This window comes from Anopheles coluzzii, chromosome 2 (genome assembly GCF_943734685.1).
Source record: "Anopheles coluzzii chromosome 2, AcolN3, whole genome shotgun sequence".
Classification (NCBI taxonomy): domain Eukaryota; kingdom Metazoa; phylum Arthropoda; class Insecta; order Diptera; family Culicidae; genus Anopheles; species Anopheles coluzzii.
The window spans coordinates 108,844,492-108,859,043 of NC_064670.1; the positions used below are offsets into that span (position 1 = coordinate 108,844,492).

General features: G+C 46.9%; 4 protein-coding genes across 7 annotated transcripts in view; 2 read left to right on the forward strand and 2 right to left on the reverse strand.

Annotated features, from left to right (window-relative positions):
• Positions 1–385: 385 nt before the first annotated feature.
• On the reverse strand, positions 386–3,335 carry LOC120947590 (COP9 signalosome complex subunit 3). The gene is made up of 7 exons (XM_040363046.2): positions 2,769–3,335; positions 2,526–2,680; positions 2,359–2,449; positions 1,541–2,271; positions 1,280–1,462; positions 1,136–1,203; positions 386–1,054 (listed from the first exon to the last, which is right to left on the reverse strand). Exons 1-7 carry the CDS (start codon positions 2,821–2,823, stop codon positions 1,039–1,041), a joined length of 1,299 nt encoding a protein of 432 aa, XP_040218980.1. The 5' UTR covers positions 2,824–3,335; the 3' UTR covers positions 386–1,038.
• A 272-nt stretch (positions 3,336–3,607) lies between these two features.
• LOC120952137 (zinc finger protein 624) lies at positions 3,608–5,793 on the forward strand. The gene is made up of 3 exons (XM_040371306.2): positions 3,608–3,767; positions 3,842–5,005; positions 5,083–5,793. Exons 1-3 carry the CDS (start codon positions 3,708–3,710, stop codon positions 5,632–5,634), a joined length of 1,776 nt encoding a protein of 591 aa, XP_040227240.2. The 5' UTR covers positions 3,608–3,707; the 3' UTR covers positions 5,635–5,793.
• Positions 5,794–8,229: 2,436 nt separating this feature from the next.
• LOC120947381 (uncharacterized) lies at positions 8,230–10,610 on the forward strand. The gene has a single exon (XM_049607053.1). The coding sequence runs from the start codon at positions 8,314–8,316 to the stop codon at positions 8,938–8,940; it is 627 nt and encodes a 208-aa protein (XP_049463010.1). The 5' UTR covers positions 8,230–8,313; the 3' UTR covers positions 8,941–10,610.
• Positions 10,611–11,848: 1,238 nt separating this feature from the next.
• The window catches only part of LOC120947380 (cAMP-dependent protein kinase type I regulatory subunit), a 53,488-nt gene continuing 50,784 nt past the window's right edge, over positions 11,849–14,552 (reverse strand). For all 4 annotated transcript variants that reach the window (XM_040362649.2, XM_049607047.1, XM_040362653.2 and 1 more), the window contains exons 3-5: positions 13,298–13,517; positions 13,055–13,209; positions 11,849–12,983 (exon numbers count right to left, since the gene is read on the reverse strand). In XM_040362649.2, coding sequence (XP_040218583.1) covers positions 12,762–12,983; positions 13,055–13,209; positions 13,298–13,517 — 597 coding nt within the window. In that variant the 3' untranslated portion in view covers positions 11,849–12,761. The remainder of the gene's footprint in view (positions 12,984–13,054; positions 13,210–13,297; positions 13,518–14,552) is intronic.

Consider the following 14,552-nt stretch of genomic DNA (forward strand, 5'->3'; position numbering starts at 1 on the left):
AGGAAACTGTAAGAAAGAAAATTTAACTTCGCTAAACAATAGCAAAAAAAAAACAATTTCAATGAAATTTAAAAGTGAAAAACTGAACATGAAATGAACTCTGAAAAAAGCATTAGGAAACAAGCAAAAACAAAAAACGAGACAGAACATTAAACAAAACAAAAAAGAACATAAGAAATAAAACAAATCAACCATATCATTGAATTTCAACCAAAATTCTAGCTGAAAAAGTACTGAATGTTAGGTGCACGTCACCTAAGTTGCATGCTGTTTAGAAGCGGGATTAGTGTTCTACTCCTGCTACTTTACTCACCGATTTAGGATTCCTTTTTTTTCGCACATTCGGACATTTCGCACCCATGTTTTCAACGCCTCTGCGCACATGTTTTCACTTCCAGTTTTTTTTTCATTTTATTACAGTCGAGAGCATTTACACACACCACCTTTCAAACACCTCTCCTCTTTGCCGAACATTTGCCGAAAACTTCTTCACACTCACAGTGAACTCCCAAGCAAACCGGAAGGAAAGCACTACACACATAAGCTGTACGGGTGGTGGGAGCAAGCTCACGTGTGCGGGATTATCCAGGCAATTTTCGGTGTATTTTTCTCGCCTCACAACACACCTTGGGGAAGGGAGAAGAAGGAGTTGAGAATCGAACTAAGAATTTTCGACGAGTTAACTTAAGAAAGAAAGAAAAAAGATGAATCCTGCTGCAACACAACACCCTGGAAAGCGTTTCGCGGTGTAACATAGCTTTCTATTTTTTTTTGTTTTTTTAAATTTTCCTTTTGGCCTTTGCCCTTTGCCACTTCAACTTCAGCTTCGCTTTCGGCCGCGCTTTTGTTAAGTTTATCAGTTCGATTCGTTGGGATTCGTGCCTGTTCCTGTTTCCTGCGTCTCTTGTCTGGCGTTCATGCTCTTCTTCTTACCCTGCCTATCGTTGTGTGCCACTAACTGTATCGCGCTTTTTTTCCGTGTGTGTCTATGAGTGTGTCTCTGTGTTTGTGTGTTTTGTTTTTACATAATTCAACAATCTATTCCGTTGGATCACTACAATTGGGAAGAAAAAGAGGTTATTTGTCGACTCGAACGCTTCCACTGGAATAAAAATTAGTTTCATCAGTTACCCACCTGCTGTAAGCCTTCGAATTGCAACCGATTCCGTCGTCCTCCTGGTTGCCAAACGATTTTTTAACAAACTGTAACAAAAAGAAAGCAATAAAATGATCCCTTTTCCGGCGCAAAACAATTTCCCCCCATCAGTGCGACACGTACCACCGGGTTGAGCATTATCTCCTCGTCCATCTTAAGAATCTGCTTGTTCAGCCCCATCACAAGGGATATTTGATGCTGCACCATTTCGAACACCTCCTGGTCGTTGTACTCCTGTGGATCGTCCTTGAACACGACCATGCCATCCTTTTGATTGATCGTGGCAAATATCTCACCGGATTTGATCTGAAAGCACACGAATCGGTTTCATCATTCCGGTCCCCATCGTTCGGTCGCCCGAACAACATCCGACCGCTCACTCACCATATTGAGAATGTATTTCTCCGCCTCGGCCGGTCCGCTGAGCTGCACCCGGCTGGCCACGTCCGCCAGCGACAGCGTCAGAAACGTTTTCGTCAACCGCTGGATGTTCTTCTTGTACAGCGAGGCGACGACCTGCTTCACCAGCCCCATGTTTGTGTCGCGCTGGAACGTGTCGCGGTACTTGTTCACCACGTTTCGCACCTCGTCCGCCGACGACGTGTTGTACGCGCTGGACAGATCGTGGTACGCGTGGCTGAGCGGCTTCATAAACCGGGTAATGACCTGCGACGAGTACTTCGGTATCGGCAGCACCTTGCCGTGCAGGATGAGCGACACCAGGATGTACTTCTTGTACGATTCCAGCATGATGTGCGACATCGCGAGGGCGGGCGTCGAGACGGCCACCTCGAAGAAGTACAGCGCCCGCTCGTAGTTCTTGACCGCGCTGTAGATCATGCCGCCGTAGTAGTAGTAGAGCAGGAAGTACTTCGTGTCCGCGTAGTTGTCGTCGGTGGTTGCGATCGCGGCAATGTCGCAGTCCAGCAGGCGTATCGCCGGATTGAACACCTTCGCGCACAGGCACAGCTGACAGAGGTCGGCATGGATCGGCGTTAGCTGGGCGTTGAACAGGCGTATCTTCTCCAGCGCCAGCACCAGCACGTGGATGCCCTGGATGATGTGTTGTTTGTTTTTCACCAGCGCCGTCGTCAGATGGTGGCAGAGCTCGTAGTCTGTAAAAAAGAAGGGGGGAAAGAAAGCGAAACATTAATACGTGTAACATTGTGCGCCTGTTACTCTTGTGCTTTGGGACCACTTACAAACTTGCGGTGCGTATCGCACTTGTTCGGCATCGCAGGAGGTGATGAATTCGCGCACACTGCGTAACACGTTTTCTGTGTCGTCAACATTCTGCGGGAAAAGGAGTAAGCATTGAAATTAGCCCCTTTCGTGATCAGCAACATCCAACCCTAGCAAAAATGCTTACACTTGAATCGTTAAACTTCGCCGACAGCACAAACAGATAGCCCAACGAGTGCTGCTGAATGTCTAACGTTTCCATCACATTGTCGAGAATGTTGCCATTCTTTGTCACCAGCTCGACGGAGTCGATCAAGTACACGACCAGCTCGCGGAAGTTGCCTGAAAATGCAAAAGGAAAACAAATGGGGTTTTTTGAATGATCGTTCTTGTTTACATAATCTTCCCCGCGCTCGTAAACCAGCCATACCTGCACTGCTCTGTGAACGGACGAAACTGACGAAGTACTCCAGCGGAGAGGCCATTGTTTACAGCTGGACCGCCTGGACCTGGATGGGTTTGCCTCGCAGATTAACCCGACGTAACGCGATTCCTTAACGTTTGCCTAACCTAAGGGACGCTCCGGCACACACACACACACGCAACCTTAGATAGAATGGCCAGCAGAAAGAGATAGTGGTTGCACGCTAGTGATGCACGTAAATACCGTTTGCCGTCTCAGCACCTCGGCAGGAACATGACCAAATGTGTGCGTTCTATCCGCTCTCGCACGGTGACGGACCTTCGTTCCGGCGTTGTTTTGGGGTTGGAGTTGGCGTATTAGCTGCTTCGTACCACGCCAAGCACGCCAATCGCGTGCCCGTTGATCGATCGGAGGAGGGCAGGTGTTGGAAATTGAGCGTGTTTTATCACAGCGCACCTGTAAAATTACCGAGCACGGGGATGGCTTTTTTCGCTGCACAAGCGAGATACTGTGTCGGCAAAACGCGATTATGTGCTTCAGCGGAGGCAAGGAGCAGAAGCAAACGTCAACAGTGTCAAATGAGCATGTGTGCGCCAAATGAGCCCCTTTTTTGCTGGGACCCATTTTGACAGCTGGTAGGCAATCGAAAGAAGCCCAATGAAATGATTTGCAAAAATGGCTTCACGGTATGGTTCGGAGGGTAATAATGATTTCTTCTGTTGTTTTATAAACTTAATTCTTAATTTTTTTTGTGAAATGTACCATACGGGCTTCGTTTGGTAGTGAAAACAGAACGTAAAATTATGCCACTTTCACGCAGAAGAAAACTGGCAACACTGCTAACTGATAGCTGTCAAACGACAAATACCGGTTGTTTTCTTGTTTGGTATAAACAAAATGCACAGCTTCTGATCAATAAAATCATAATCGGTGGTAATAATCGAAATGTTCGTAAAGCCACGGCTAGAGTTCAGCAATAAAATCGGCACAAACATTCCCTCTACGGTAAGTATGACTGTGCAAGTGTCCAGTTGCCCCATTTGCAGTCATCGGAGAGCAATTGTTTACGTTCATTTCAGAACTCCGATCAAGATGTCGTTACGGGAAGATGCTATCCAAATGTACAAAACAATAATGGCCAACAGCATGAATTAAATACCTCACCTACCGCTAGCTGCACTACCCAGAAATCATCGAAAAAGAAAGAAGCGGACCAAAACAGACATGCAAAGAAAAAGTATGGCTGTGGAGATTGTGGGCTGGTGCGGTACGATACGGTGCAGGAAATTAAGCAGCACATGATGGTGGAGCATGGCTACGTGAGCCAGAAGCGAATAACGTACCCAGAAACGGAGACCAACGAACCGGAAATTGATGAGGCGTCGCAAGATTCCAATGAAAAATCTAGCCCTTCAATGAAGCAGCAACCCGCACACGGTCCGTCCTGTGACGATGAACAGCGAGCTAAAAGCAACTCCCAGTCCCCAGAGGAACCGCTAACGAGGACCAGGAAAAGAAAACTGCAACTAGAACAAAGTCCTGCAAGCGATGAAGAGGAAGAGAAGGATGACTTCCTGAAGACGGTCACGCTGAAATCGCTGACCGAAAAGTTCCAGTACGAAAAGCCCCACAAGTGCTCGCGCAAAGGATGCCAGTACAAGTTCGCATCGTTTGAAGTGCGTGACCAGCATTTGCGCTGCCATGCGGAAAATGATTCCACGCCGGATCCAGCGGCCGACGGGAGCGACAAGAAAGCGACCGTGCCGCGGAAACGCTTCAGCTTCAAGTGTAGCCAGTGCGATGGCAAGTTCGATGCGTGGAAACCCTGCCTCATGCACCTTTGGCGCGAGCATCAGATCGATCTCGGCATGCTGCGGTGTCCGGTGTGCGAGAAGCGCTTCGTTTACACCGTGCACGTGTTTAAGCATCTGCAAACGCACCGGCTGAACGATGCGCACGATGTGGCGTGCCGGGTGTGTGGCAAGAAGTTTGTCAACACCTCGCAACGCTCGGTACACGAGGCGCTGCACCGGGCGAAGGAACCGTACGGCGACGAGGACGAGCTGCTGCAGGATGCGGTGGAGAAACCGCGCTGGTACGCGGAGCGGCGCTGCGACATCTGCAAGCACATGTTCTCCAACTCCAAGATACTGTCCAAGCACATCAAGACGGTGCACCTGCAGATCAAACCGTTCGTGTGCAACGTGTGCGGGTACAAGTGCGCCCGGAAGGCAACGCTTAATGTGAGTACGGACCCGCGAAGGGTGGCACATTCATTTCAGTAGAGCTATATTTCATCCATTCCCACCCTACCGAACAGATTCACATCCGGCAGCATTCGGGGCTGAAGCCGCTGACCTGCAAAAGCTGCCCGTTCCGAACGGCGGATCCAAGCGCCCTCAGCTACCACGAACGGCGCCACCAGAACAACAAGGCGTACCAGTGCAAAACGTGCGGGCTGCGGCTCGTGCAGCCGAATGCACTGCGCGGCCACATCCAGACGCAGCACCCGCAGGAGTATCTGCGCATGAAGTGTACGCTGTGCGATTACGCATCGATCAATGCGCAGAACTTGAAACGGCACCAAGCGAACCATAAGGCGGGTTTGATTAAGACGCACGACGAAGACTCGCAGCCGGAGCCGGGCAACGAGCGGGGTGGGAATCATCGTGCGGTGCATGGTCTGCATGGGTTGGGCGTGTCGGGTGGCTTGGGACGTCATCCGGAAAATGCGCCAGAAATTTCGTCCGATTGCTTTCTGCCGCTCGAGAGCGTTGATTCGGTGGTGCACGATACGGGCGGCATTACGATACCGGCTGCGGTGGTCTCTTTGCCGGCGGCACTGTCCGAGGAAACGCAGTTCCCAATCTAGGAATTGTTGGAGTAGGTCACGTTCAAGTAAGTAGGGTTTATGTAGCCCATAGGGTTCGTTACGAAGGGAATGGATCAGAAGCGTTCTACCAATGTCAACGTTAAGTACATAATAACACGAATAAATAGTTCAGTTTACAAATGACGTAGTTTACCCGTATACAGGCGGTCCCCGAGATACACGGTACCTCTTATACGCGGATTCGAAGATACGCGGTTTTCTAAATTTGACAGTTCTTTGAGCAAATTGCCGAATACTTTCCCTTTTGATCGAATGTTTAAAACTAATTCAAAAGGTTTAAAACTGTAAAATTCAGTCAGAATCATATCAAATAATTAATTGAGTGGCTAAAACCATACCATACTAGCAAAATTACGCAAAAATTAGTTATATTTAGCCTGGAAATCACGAGATTCGACTTACGCGGAAATTCGAGATACGCGGTATTTTGCGGCCGTTTTAGGTCCCCATTAACCGTGTATCTCGGGGACCGCCTGTACTTTGTATCGTAGACATGAGACATCCGGTCTTGTCAGAAAGTTGTAGTTTTCGCTCTCGAAATCTACTAGCTCCGTTCGACTCAGTATATTCCTCGCCTGTTATTACTTATCGGATCCATGGAACGGTTGATCCAAACTGAGCACCGCTTTGCTGTACAGTTGAAGATGCACCCCCGTAAATGTGAAGTTCAGAGTCTTAAGGGATATAATTTAATCCAACCATTCAAACAATACATCAGACCCATCCCGATCATAGGAGTTAGTTAAACTAGCGCACAATAACTCAGCATGTTGTCGGAAATCGTTAGTGATCGAATGATGGTAAACACACTTACATCTTCCATTGAACCAGTTCTACAGTTTCTAATTCAAAGGAACACATGAATTAACGAGATGTTCGATCATGGACTGATGTCATGGACCCACGGCTCCGAATCGGTTCCGAAATTGCTACTCCGCCTCCGATTCCGGCTATATTAAACAAACGGCAGACTCCGTACAACTCCGGACGACTCGGACTCCGAACGACTCCGGATGACTCCGGACGACGCGGCATGCGGATTCCGGACGACGCGGCATGCGGACTCCGGACGACTCCGGACGACTCGGCATGCCTCCGGACGACTCCAAACGACACCGACTCCGGGCTACTCCGGGCAACTCCGGGCGACTCCGGTCGACTCCGGGCTACTTCGGGCGACTTCGGGCGACTCCGAGCGACTCCGAGCGACTCCGGACGTCTCCGAAGACTCCGAACGACTCTGGGCAACTCCGGGTGGCTCCTGACGACTCCGACGGCTCCGATAATTTCGACTCTGGGCTAGTGATGTGCTCTTTGGAGCGCACCCACGACTCTGGTTATTGTTCCGAGCCGATCCGACTCTGGATATTGTTAGTCAAGTTTCGACAAAATTTTAACCACTTGTTCTGCCCGGAGTCGGAGTCGTTCGAAGTTGTCCGGAGTTGTCCAGAGCCGTTCGGAGTCGTCGGAGCCGTCCGGAGTCGTCCGGAGTCGTCCGAAGTCGGAGTCGTTCGGAGTCGTTCGGAGTCGTCTGGAGTCGTCCGAAGGCATCCCGAGTTGTTCGGAGTCGTTTGCAGTCAACAGGAGTCGTCCGGTGTAATGTGCTTGTAATCAAGCATTTCATTTTGTTGTTGTTTTTTTGTTTTTCACTTTGCGCGTGCACTTCGTAAACAGGCCTTTGTTTCGAAGGCTGACTTCGGCCGATTCCAAACGATACCGGACGACTCCGACCAGCTCCGTACGACTCCTGACGAATCCGATTCTGAACGACTACCTTCCGGAGTCGATTCCGAAATTATCGGAGTCGGATCCGAGTCGACTTCGCAATTTTTGCCAACTTTACCCATCACTGCTCCGAACGGCTCCGACGATTCCGACGGTTCCGCCTGCAGGCTACGAGTTTGGTGTTTTGCACCTACCTTACGGAACTGCTTCCGATTTAGGCGTAGTCAGTCGGAAGCAATTTTGGATTTTTGTTGAATTTATCCATCGCTATCGCCAAGCTACAGCATTCAACAGCCAATTACTGCACCTTACGCCGCATGCAGTATCACCCGTCATCAACGGTTGAAATGTTCACCTGGACGGATACGTGACGATGATACTGATGCAAGCGATGCCATCCAAATTTCAATGTTCGAGTTCAGCGATGACTTCAAGGAGCACACCTGAGCTATGAACAACCTGCTCTGCTCTACGGCAAAACACCAAATAAGTTTGGGAAGCACCCCAATGGTTACTACGTCAGCTTTGTACACACGCAACTTTGTAACGGAGGACCCGGAGCCGAGCCTCGAAATGCTGAGGCAGGTGACTTGAAATAGAAATTTCCCACAACTGAGACTGTCCAAGTAATGGATTAGTTACATTTCATCAACGAAACTGCGTAAGCATAACCGATTGCCCTCAGATGCTGGCCAGCTTTAGCAAACATCGACATCTGTTATCGAAACTCGATTACATCGCGAGATACATATCTCCTCCACAACGCATCTTGCGAGAATGGAATTGTGATGCTAATAATTGCGCCCAGATCCCACGGTACAACATTCCCGTGTGAATTTCTCAAAACCGATCGTAAACGATCAAGCAAAACGTAAGCTATCGCTTACCTCATAATCGAGCCCAGTTGCCAGTTCAGTCCGTCTACACATCAGCATGGAACAAGGTGCTCTGGATTACGAGTACGCTCCAGCAACGGAAGCGGACAGGGCAGAGGTTCGCCAAGCTTTAGCAACCTACTTCTACCCGGAGGAACCACTGACACTCGCCCACCGGGATGGTCCGTTCGTTACGGAGGACGACATGGAGAACGCACTGTCCTTCCTGACGCAAGGCACCACCATTCTAGCCCGTACCGCGGCCAACGGTGAACTGGTTGGTGTTTCCATCGGTGGTCCTTCAGCGCACGAAATCTCGGTGCCAATTACCACCCGAAAGTTAGCCGATATTGTTGCGTTTCTGGAGATGCTCGATGTTCGGGCGTACGGGTTTGCGCGTTCGAGTTCAGCGTACCACGTGTACGCACTAGCCGTCCATCCTGCTCACCGGGCCCACTCGATCGGACGGCGTTTGATGGAGGAACAGATCGCGTTGGTTCGTGCCCGGTGGCCAGCGTTTGCTGCCGTGACGGTAGAAACAACTGGTCCCGGTTCGGGTCGGCTTATGGGCCGTATCGGGATGCGTGAAACCGGACGGCTTAGCTTCGCGGACTACCGGGATGCGGCGGGTGATCAAGTGTTCCTTGGAGCAGGGGAAGTGGTTGCCTGGGAGATGAAACTTTGAAAATAAAAAACAAAACCGTTACAAGCACGTGGGTTAGGATGTGTTTTGGAATAAGTGGTTAGTGTGATGAACATTTTAAAAAATCTATTGTTCTATTAATTACTTTAATTAAACAGTGAAGAAAATCGCGCAGGTTTTTGTTTTAATACTCTTTATTATTTCCACTTCTGTTTCACATTCACATTCTACACCGTTCTCTTTTGCGCCGTTGCGCCCTATTTGCTGCTTCCCTTCGTCCCTTCGGCGCCTCTGTGTGTATCACTCAAACATGTATTAGTGTCCCGTAAATCTAAACATATGACCAACAGACCACGCACCTCCAGCCTAATCCCGTTGTTTTTGCTGTGTATTATTCCAAGAGAAAGGTGTGTTAATGTTGAATGTTTCTTTCCTCCCCCGTTTGCTTGGGTAGAGTGACATCGAGGTGTGTTTATACTGTAGATATCTCGCGATTTTACACATTCTTCTCCACGCAACACGACGTTGCCTTCAAAGATTAGTGTGTGTGTGTGCTTTCCAATTTGATTAAAAATACACTTCCAACAAGACACCATTTTCCTTGCTACCGTATACACTCTTCTGCTCTAGCGTTTTGATTTACCCCACCTGTTCGCTCTCTCTCTCTCGTTTCTTTTTTTGTTAAATGTTGATGAAAATGATTCACAAAACAAAACTCCTAACTCCGAACTACACATTCTGCATGAAACTCGAATGGCAAATGTAACATACTGGAAATACAATCTACAGTGATCAAAATACCGCGACAGCGACATGGTGTAGATGATTTTTGTTTTATTAATCGAAGAAGGGCGTTCCTTTCTTTTCAATACGTCCCGGGCTACGGGGATGAAAGTACGGGTGTTTTGAAAATTTGCCTAGTGCACACTACACAACTTCCGCCCAAACGGGATTTTAGCGCGAACGAACGAGAGAAGAGGAAAGGGAGAAATCTAACAAGAGGCTGACTCTACAAGTAAATTTGGCTCGAATGGGATTTGAAGAGAGTTCTAGTAATTAATTTACCATTTAATTTCTCGGCACCCAGGACACTAAGCAGTCTACGGAGCTACTAAACGCTCACTTTCTCTCATTCTCTCTCTCTCTCTCGCTTTCCCTCTGTCGGTACTGTTCTAGTAGTCTACGCTAGTGCAACAAGGACGTGGATGATCTCTCAACAAACTACTAGAAAGAATTTTGAACTGTGGTATTGATCGGAGAAAACGATAACTCATCCGTACTATATCGATCACTATCCGCACTCAAGCCGGCATGCACTAAGCTGCACATTACACTATGCTTCGCTAGTGTTGAGTTCATGTTAGCATTTTGAGGTTTTGAGTAAGAAGATGGGACAAATCGTGGACAAATCTTCTACGGTTGCTGTCGACTACTGTTTGTTGACTTTACTACAATAAAACCTCACATTTTGAGTTTTGTTTTTGTTGGGATTTTTAATAAACATGCCGGTAAAATGTGTTATCTTGCGTTACTGTTGTAAGTGTATTACTATGTGGGACGATAGACAAAACAAAGGGCCAGCCTTGTGGAATTTCTAATTTCGTCCTATGCCGCAGCAGTAGTGCGCACACACCAGTGCATGTTAGTTGCTTAGTGAGGGGACTTTTACTTTACATGTAATAGTTAGAAAGTAAGAAAAAAGCAGCATTTATATGTAACTGGGACTACCCGGTTTGCGTACAAAAACAAGAAACCCATTCTGAGAAAGCCGACAATACACGGTTAGTTAACGGCAGGGCCATTTTCACACTCAATTATAGCATCATCATCATGATGTGACCAAAAGCAGTTAATTACAACATACTTCTCTACTTGCCTTCCCAATCCCGTCCGTCTTTCTCATTGCAAAGCACCAATTCTGTAATTATTTCCACTTTTATTCGTGTTTTTTTGCATCCACCTGTCCACTGTTACTGTACACATTGAAACATCTCACAAGGCAACATTACACATCGTAGGAAAGGAAAAGGGAGCGAGTTGTGTTGTTGTGTAGTAATACTCCAACGATGGGGGAAATGTAAATTGAAAGTTTGTTTCAGTTTTGGGACAAGAAATTAGATACACTTTGCTTTGAAAAACGATCTGCAACGATACAGCAAGTGTACGTATTAAATCCACCAAGATAATTACCAGATTAGTAGTAGTAGAGGTCGCCTTTTGCTAGAAGAAGTGTATGTTCCTAGAAAACGCCACACTTCTTCGCGATACGACCCCGATGAGAGAAAAAGGATTGATCCATACAAAAGACGTTCAGAATTAAATTCACAAACGATCGTGCTCCATCTGTCGCCTACGTATTGTTGCATTAGTTTGCGGGACGCAACACGATCGTACCCTTGCCGACCTCTCCAACCTTGCCTGGGTGCAATTTAGCACATCAACATATACAAAGAGACACCAAACAGCTAAAAACGTCGAGAAAGTTAGTGTACCACCTGTGTGTGTTTTACATCTTGGTTCCTTGTAGTGCAACCGCGCCCTCCCGTGTACACCCTTCCACGGTTAAGTTCTGCCGGAGTCGAGGGGACGCGGTTCATACTGTTTAATTGTGCTGCTGCTCTTCCCCCTCTTGGGGCTGGGGGTTCAAATGTTTGCTTTCATCGCTTCCTTAACGTCGCTCCATCCTTCGCTACCTCCCGGGCCCGCAGCTTCTCTTCACTTCTGCTTACAAAATTGCGCATTCAATTGCAAATTTCGACCAATTAAAAGTTGATACAAAACAGCTGGTTACCATCGTAGTTGTTCCAATTGTTTTTTTTTTCTTCTTCTTTGCTTCTTCCTTTGGACAGTTGTTTTGTTTTGGACCTTTTTCTACTATTATTTTCAACACACTTTTGCCACACACTTTGCGCCTCATGTTTTCCAATAGTTCCAATAGTGTTTCTTCTTCTTCTTTTTTTAGTTTTCCAATAAAAGTTGTTCCTCTACACAAGATGCACTTTTTTTTGTTCTACCACTTCCGCGAACCTTACCTCCTTCCTTCCTTGCTTAACTTTTCTGCTGCCCCAGTTCAAGTTTTTGTTTTGTTTGTTTGTTTTGTTTTTGCTGCTAACTTAACACAAATAGTCGGTTATAAATACTTAACTAATTCATTGCATTAATTTATAGAGACGACAGCTGTTAACGCGTGAAATTATACGCAGACAAACTATCGCGATACTATGCACAAGCGCGCGCAGCAAGCGCACCCGAGTTTCTAACTAATATTTCTACAACCTTCGCACACTCATTCGTCGGCCTCGGTCGTTCGTTCTTCCAGCCACACCGATTTTGTAATACAGCGTTTGTTCTATCGTAACATGCCATATATGTGCCATGCAACGACGCAGTTATTCTTCCCAGACCAAGTTTAAGTAAAATATACGCACGTGCAACACCATTGAACGGTTCTGGCGCGTGCAGATTTAGGGGTTTCCGAGCTGATAGAACTGTGTGAAACTTTTGTTCAAATTTTCACTGTCCAATACAAGAAAGGAAAAGCGGAAACCCCGAACTAATGCTCACAATATTGAATTGATCACGAAAGAGAGAAGAAAAAAAGAAAATAAATGTCTACCTGTTTGCTTTCTATTTCTTCTGCACGTGTGCACACTCCGCTCCGAGAAAGTAATAGGCGGCAAGAGCCTGCACAATAGACAACAGCAGATCACTAATAGAATCACCTCAGCCACTCAACACGCCCCCGGGCCCAGTACCAGCACCGTTAAGCTTCCCCGTGTTCGGTGTGGCGATCGGCTACTGCTACTCGATCGGTTCAAATTGTTTGCTGTTGCAGTTGGCCCGCCTCCCAATCTCCGTTCTGCTTAGACGGACAGTGACACGAAGCTGTTATACTGGGTAATGTTACGCTTCAGAATGTCGGCGCACAGGCCGAGCACACGCTCGAACCGGGCCCGGTCCAGCTTGACGCACTTGAGCGGTCCGCGGGCGATCACGGTGGCGGCACGGGGTCGATCAAGCAGCAGCGCAATCTCGCCGAAGTAGTCCGACGGGCCCAGGCGACCGACTTCCGCTGCCTCTTCGCTCTGCAAAAGCAAAAAAGCGACGCCATTAGTAAATACGTTTCCACACACAGTTTGCAATTTTGTTTACTCACGTCTCCACGTTTCTGCATTACGGTGGCGCATCCCTCCACAATGATGTAGAAATCGTTGCCCGGTTCACCCTGCCTCACAATCGTTTCCCCGTCCTCAAAGCTAACCGGCTCGAGCGCATCGGCCACCGTAAGCCGCTCCCATTTGTCCAGGCTCTCTGTAAGAAGATGCAACCATATGGAACGGTCAATGCAAGCGGACGGTGCGGTGCGTGCGTTTACATGCTGCCCGCGTATATTACGTACCGAGAATCGAGACGCGCGACAGGAACTCCTCGTACATCTTGCGCTTCCGGATCGTCGAACCCATCAGGATGCGACGGTACGAGTCTCGATCGATGCCCCACAGCTTCACATCAGTTTTGGCACGGACGGTGGCCGCACGGGGCGTACCGTAGATCAGGGCGAGCTCGCCGAAGCTGCCACCCTCGCTGATCGTCGTTACCTGCTCGTTATTTACAAACACCTGGCGGAGGAAGAAAAGAGGAGGGAGCCATAGTTAGAAATAATTAGAGTTAGAGAATCATAATGGAAATGAAAAGTAACGCAATGCCGCTAGTAACAAGTAACGTGGCGGAATAGCGGAATGGGAAGAAGTTAAAGGCTAAGCATAACTAGTAGAAAGAAATACACTACTTCTTAGCAACTGCTTAGAAGTTTAAGATGCATGTTTAACAGTGCCGTTGCGCAAAGTTACTAACTTCTATGTAACTGGTTAAAAACTATCTATGTTGTACCAGTTACATTTAAATAAGCTAGTCTCTGAAGAGAATTAATGTTATGTGTATCGTCTTAAGAAAAGTGTTGGGTAATTCAGATTCAGATTCATGAATCTGAATGAATCTTTGGAATGATTCAATGAATCTGAATCCCGATTGGAAAGATTCATGAATCTTCAAAGATCCCGAGATCTCGAGATCTCAAATCTCGAAAGATTCATGAATCTCTAAGGATTCATTAATCTCGAAAGATTCATGAATCTCTAAAGTTTCCTATATCTAGACATCTATTGACATATATCGAGACATCTTGGAAAGTACCACACAATTGAACCGACAACGGGCAGGTTGTAGGTGGGATTGGGCAAATTCAATATTTTGGAGATCATACATCTCTAAAGATTCATGAATCCTAAGAGATATATGAATTTTAATGGATTTATGAATCTTATAGATTCATGAATCTATAAGATTCACGAATCTTCAAAGATTCATGAATCTTTAAAGATTCACGAATCTCTGAAGATTCTTGAATCTTTGAAGATACGTAAATCTTTAAAGATTTATGAATCTTTGAAGATTCGTGAATCTTTAAAGATTCATGAATCTTTGAAGATTCGTGAATCTTATAGATTCATGAATCTTTGAAGATTTGATTAGAGATTCAATACAATCATCACTGAAGATTCATATGAATGAATCTCAACGAAAGATTCATGAAACCCAACACTCAAGAGGGTAATTTTAATTCAGAACATTACAAAAGAAGGGTAATTTTCTTA

Coding starts and splice junctions, on each gene's coding strand:
- LOC120947590 (XM_040363046.2), bottom strand. CDS start 2,823: ATGGCCTCTCCGCTGGAGTACTTCGTCAGTTTCGTCCGTTCACAGAGC. Junction 2,681..2,768: donor CCGTTCACAGAGCAGTGCAG/GTATGGCTGGTT, acceptor TTGCATTTTCAG/GCAACTTCCGCGAGCTGGTC. Junction 1,463..1,540: donor AGAAATACATTCTCAATATG/GTGAGTGAGCGG, acceptor GTGTGCTTTCAG/ATCAAATCCGGTGAGATATT.
- LOC120952137 (XM_040371306.2), top strand. CDS start 3,708: ATGTTCGTAAAGCCACGGCTAGAGTTCAGCAATAAAATCGGCACAAAC. Junction 3,768..3,841: donor GCACAAACATTCCCTCTACG/GTAAGTATGACT, acceptor CGTTCATTTCAG/AACTCCGATCAAGATGTCGT. Junction 5,006..5,082: donor CCCGGAAGGCAACGCTTAAT/GTGAGTACGGAC, acceptor CCTACCGAACAG/ATTCACATCCGGCAGCATTC.
- LOC120947381 (XM_049607053.1), top strand. CDS start 8,314: ATGGAACAAGGTGCTCTGGATTACGAGTACGCTCCAGCAACGGAAGCG.